The 5,207-nt window shown below is 37.1% G+C and overlaps 1 protein-coding gene across 2 annotated transcripts in view; it reads right to left on the minus strand.

Annotated features, from left to right (window-relative positions):
• Positions 1–712: 712 nt before the first annotated feature.
• The window catches only part of ANGPTL5 (angiopoietin like 5), a 25,909-nt gene continuing 21,414 nt past the window's right edge, over positions 713–5,207 (minus strand). For both annotated transcript variants that reach the window (XM_019525609.1, XM_019525608.1), the window contains 3 exons: positions 5,101–5,193; positions 3,192–3,377; positions 713–2,025 (listed from right to left, as the gene is read on the minus strand). In XM_019525609.1, the coding sequence (XP_019381154.1) occupies positions 1,706–2,025; positions 3,192–3,377; positions 5,101–5,193 (599 nt within the window). In that variant the 3' untranslated portion in view covers positions 713–1,705. The remainder of the gene's footprint in view (positions 2,026–3,191; positions 3,378–5,100; positions 5,194–5,207) is intronic.

Raw genomic sequence — 5,207 nt, forward strand, 5'->3', positions numbered from 1 at the left:
TCCCATTTGTCTCCTCCTGGCTCCATGACTTCTGTATTCCTTTCTGCTCAGTGACCTAACTTTAACTGTGAAGATTCACAGTGGGCAAGTGGTCCCACCACAAAAGTGGTATGCAAAGGCCGACAGCAAGGTCCTTAGCTGCTGAGTCTAGACAATATGGCAGAGCTCCTACATGGGCAAACTAGTAGCTGAACTTGGCACACAAATCACTTTTTGCCAGAAGATGTCAGCACCTAGGTCTCAGGTACATAAAACAAGTTAGTCAGGGTTTTTGTGAAGTTTGTTTAAATGCTAAAGCTCTCCTGTGAAGCCCCACCCTTTAATCCCTGTATATCTTCAGGTCAGCTTTCTCCTCAAAAACACCAAAAAAGTGGTAGTTTCATCCCTTAACAGCTGTCACAGCATGGATTATAAAATAAACCTAATCATAGGCCTGATTTCTTACTGCCTCCTCTCTTTTCACTCAGTCATTATCTACATCGGTGGAAAAAAGATGTAAAATATACACTGCATCCTGATGTAAGCAACACTACAAGGCAGTAGAGAATCAGGCCCTGTCTGATTTAATGGTTTGATGCTACTGATTACAACAATGCACTGCAAAGCTTTCCTGACTGAAGCTGAATCAAGTGAGAAGAAAAACAGGCATGTATGCTTTGTGCGACAGACTGCAGGCCCCAAATCCACTGTACTGATAATATTCATTTTTTTATTGATATCTGTATACTTTTACTAACAGGGTCAAACACAAACAATCCAAATTACTTAATTTAAAAAGTGCTTCCATAGAGTTCAATATTGATGCCTTGTTATGGGAAAACACCCTTAACAAAAGAAAATGAAGTCAAGAATGTTGGAATAGGCCTATAGTTCCAACATTACAATTGCGAAGACAATGAGAAATTCCTACAGCATTGTAATCCTGCATGTCAGTTTGTAATGAATTCACCATTTTAGTTATTAAAATGCCCTAAATCTGAGTCTAATATTATAAGTGATTGTCAGTGAATGTGCAAGTACAAAAGAGAACCATGAATCTTGTGTGTGAAAGATCAAAAAAAAACTGATCCTAAAAGTGTGTATATATGGCCTGACTATGCAGCCCTTCCTCAAACCAGGCTCTAACTCATATCAATGAGAATCGTGCCTAAATAAAGAGTATTCAGGTAGATTTTTTAGTCTGGAAGATGGTAGGAGGAGGCGTAGAAATGTATTTTCTAAATGAACATAATTGCAGATGTGCCGTTTATGGATTTATTTACTTAATGTTTCTTAGCCATTCAAATATACAAAGAAACTAATTTTTAAATATGTTAAATATAATTTGTGAAATATATTTGTCGTACGTTACAATCCTACCATCAATCCTAAAAGGAGGTAAGAGGCAGCTGAATACCAAAAGCCTAATCCTCAAACTATAAATGCCTCACACTTAGAGCCTTCTCACTCATGAAGGAGAGAGTACAGTCACTCATTTCAGCTGACATCCAGTAGTATAAAGCACTAACAAAGCTCCTCCTGACATAGTCTCATAATGCAAATATAATTGACTAAGTAGTATTCAAACCTGTAATGAAAAAAAGCAATGCTAGTCATAAATAACCAAGATAACTCATAAAACTGGATTATTTAACCAAGACGGTAAAGGTTGAATGACAGTGAGCCTAATTGCAAAACATGAGCTTTTTTAGATTGTAGTAAGTTGTTATTTGAAATAAGGGTTGTAGGTTCTTCTAATTTTCATTGAAACTGATCTAATTTTGACTGGTTTTTCATTCAGTGTCCACGTATCCCAATGAATCCCTGTTGCAAGAAACCTTCCAGTGAAACGATGAACACCATTGAGATTCGCAAGGCCACACTGGTTGAACCACCACCCTGTGTTGTCACTGAAGTTACTGCAACTCTTCACAGGCTGTTCCTTAATAGTGCACACTGGCCTGCACCCATCATTATCAACATCAAAGGTGCTGAAGGGCATTGCATTCTGGTTATCTTCCTGTCTGTATCCCCGAAATGCATCACCTGATTGAGACAGATCCAAAATAAATTACTTATATGGAGAGAGAATTATTTTTGTATAAAAAAGCTAACGCTTCCACTTCATACATAAATTGTGGATTTTTTCCTACAAATTTGTTACAATGACAAAATCCCAGGTGGCGAGATATCACAATTAGAAAAGAAAAAAAAATGATTGTGTGTTGATGTTACTCAGTTGTGTAAGTATAACAACTCACAGGATAAGGCTCCAAACAAATCACTCCACCCTGGAGTAAATTTGCTCCTCAGATAGTGAGGAGTAACTACACAAGAGTGTCAATTATATAGTGTAAAAATCATGTGTCAACCCTCCTAGTCAATTTCATCTTTTGCTCAAAGTAAATCAGTCCCTTCACTTCCTAGTGGTCAGGTTACTGTAACAATTACTGCCGGTAGCCATTTTAGAAGTTCTGCCCTTCTTTCTGTTCCTAATTAGAATAAATTCACCATGGAGTAAAATCAGGGATAAATTACTCTGTGGTAATCATGCCACACTCTTTGTGTGGCACGGCTGGAAATCTCATCAGACCTAATTAGCTAGCTGACAGAAACACACTACCCTATTTTCAGGTCCAGTTACCTTACTCCCATATTTCTGGTCTGGGAGGTTGTGTTGCTGTCTGTTTGCTTCAGTAACCTATTCTGACTCAGCCCCACTCCACAAAAGAAAGGTCTGTGGCTGCCACTGTGACTGAGCACCTTGCAGCTGTCTGCAAACAAAGTGACCGACATCAAAAAAATTCCCATTGTCTTCAGTATGTAGGCCCAGAGCAGGTGAATAATCATTAACACTGAATTCATATTTTTCCCTTAACTAGAATCTATTATAACTGCTTTGCTAGCAGAGTTCATTGATACATGACTCCACTGAAGGTAATTTTTAAAGGAACTAGAAGGTCTTAGTGTAAAATTGGATGTTTTATGCCCACATAAAAATGGCATTCATCAAATCAATCACCATAACAGTAACCATTACTCAGTTTTTACAGTTTTTACATTCATTGTGCACAGAAATACTTACTTATTTTCTGGAAATATGCAACTTAGAAGTAGACATTTTTCACATTAGCCTACCTAAACATTCCATCTTCTGTACCTTGTGCAGGGAGGAAATAGATTTCTTTTAATACTTAAGACGACAGTCTTACCTGCATTTCCTGAATAGTGCCCTAAATGGATTTTAAAAGAACATACTTCATCCTCTACCCAAAAGTTGTCATAAGAGGCATATGCATATCTGTCATCTTCTGATTCCAAAACCACATGAAGCTTGAAGCTGGCTGCTTTCTGGTTTACTATATGAAAAATTTTCCTCAGGCCAAGCCAAAATTCTCCTGTAAAAGAAATGTAATATAACCTACTTAAGAACATATTGATCTCTTCCACTTTTCCCTACTTTATTTTGTTTCCTGAACCAAACAAAATGAATAATAAAACTGGTTGAAAGGAATATGTTCATTTGAAAGATTTAAGAAATGAGACAATTCACTTAAGAAGTCCACAAACTGGATTTTCATATACACATTATCTTTCATTATGACTCAGCAATGTGTATGCAAAATTGAGAACTGTCCTCATTTTATCTTCTCCTTTGATATAGTCTCTCAGTGATTCTCAACCACTGTGCTGCAGCATATTGACACAGTTAGATGTGCAAAGTCCTACATGTGATTCACAAGATAAACCAAGAGATTTCAACAAGGAATCCATAATGTTATAAACAAACTGACCTGTTGGAGTCTTCCAGAGTTCTTTGTAACAGAAAAATCAAACTATTATTTTTCTGAAGTCATATAAAGTAATTAAAGCTAAGAACTGACATTTTCTGAGGGGTGCTTTGCATCTAAAAACGCTGGACACTGACAGACACGGAAAAAAAAAACAACCAAAACCGTGCTTTACCAGAAACAGCAGTGCATTACTTTGACCCAGCTCCGTGGCACTTGTATAGATTAGAAACTTCAGTGGGGCTTTTTGGCACTTTTATCTAATAGCTGATTCAATTGGTTTATCTTGAAATCTCTCGGTTTTATCTAATAGCTGATTGAATCAGCTATTAGATAAAAGTGCCTTAAAAGCCTCACTGACATGCCTGACCTATACAGACATTGGGAAAGCTGGTTCCAACTAATGCAATGCTTCTTCTGGGCATGTGCTGGGCTCAGCACAGGAGTATGCCAAGTTTTAAGTGCCATTTTTTAATTATTTTTTTGGGGGGGGAGGCGGGGGGACAATTTCACATCTGCAAGCAGTCATTGAGCAGTATTCCTTTCACCGAGCAAAACTGAGTGTGGGTTACCTGCTAGGCCCAAAATAATCTAGTGTCACTCATAATGGTTCATTTGTAAATGGTACAGCCATACACAAATCTAAATCAATACTCTTGAGTAGAATTTCTTTAAGAATTAATATTTCTGCTCGTTTCTAAGAAATGTAGGCCCTAAAGAGGTACAGTGGTCTGCAGAGCTGAAAAGTCATGATCTTCCCTTCTTACTACCCCTGATACAATTCTGCAAGAGGAGCTGTCCTTGGATTTATTGGAAGAAAGGGAGTAGCTGGGAAATAATTCCACCGTTATGCCATCTGAAACTTTTGCATTGTAACCCCACCTTTCACTTGCTCATGACTTTCATAACTTGCATCTATGAAATGAAACTATGCAGGTTTTGTTTCTGCTTGGCAGACAATGTTGTTTGGAAGTGTGATCAAAATGGTTGAGGTATTGTTTAAATCTTAAACACACTTTCCACCTTATGAAAGAGGGAAAAGAACTTTTTAACCATTCTGGCAATAAAGGCATAGAATTTGTAGTTGCGAATAGTTATTACTGAGGAGTGAAGAGAATTTAATTCATGAAATAAATAAAAAGTAACTTTTAAAGAGCAAAAACTTTATCTTACAATTCTTAGACAGCTAAAAGACCCTTAGACTTCTGTAGGAGTCTTGCCTATGCTGTGGCAATCAGATTGTTTCCAAGGCCTGTTTTTTACATTAATAAAATATAAATTATCTTCATTTTTAAGATTTTTAATATCTCTTGAACATAAAAAATATTACCAGAAAGATCACCAAATCCATCCAGGTATTCAGACCATGTCCTCTGGAATTCAATTATCCCATCAGTTCTTTTCTGAATCACAGTCCACCCACCTCCTTGAAAATCC

Source organism: Gavialis gangeticus, unplaced genomic scaffold (genome assembly GCF_001723915.1).
Source record: "Gavialis gangeticus isolate Ggan-Ray unplaced genomic scaffold, GavGan_comp1, whole genome shotgun sequence".
NCBI classification, from domain to species: Eukaryota; Metazoa; Chordata; order Crocodylia; family Gavialidae; genus Gavialis; species Gavialis gangeticus.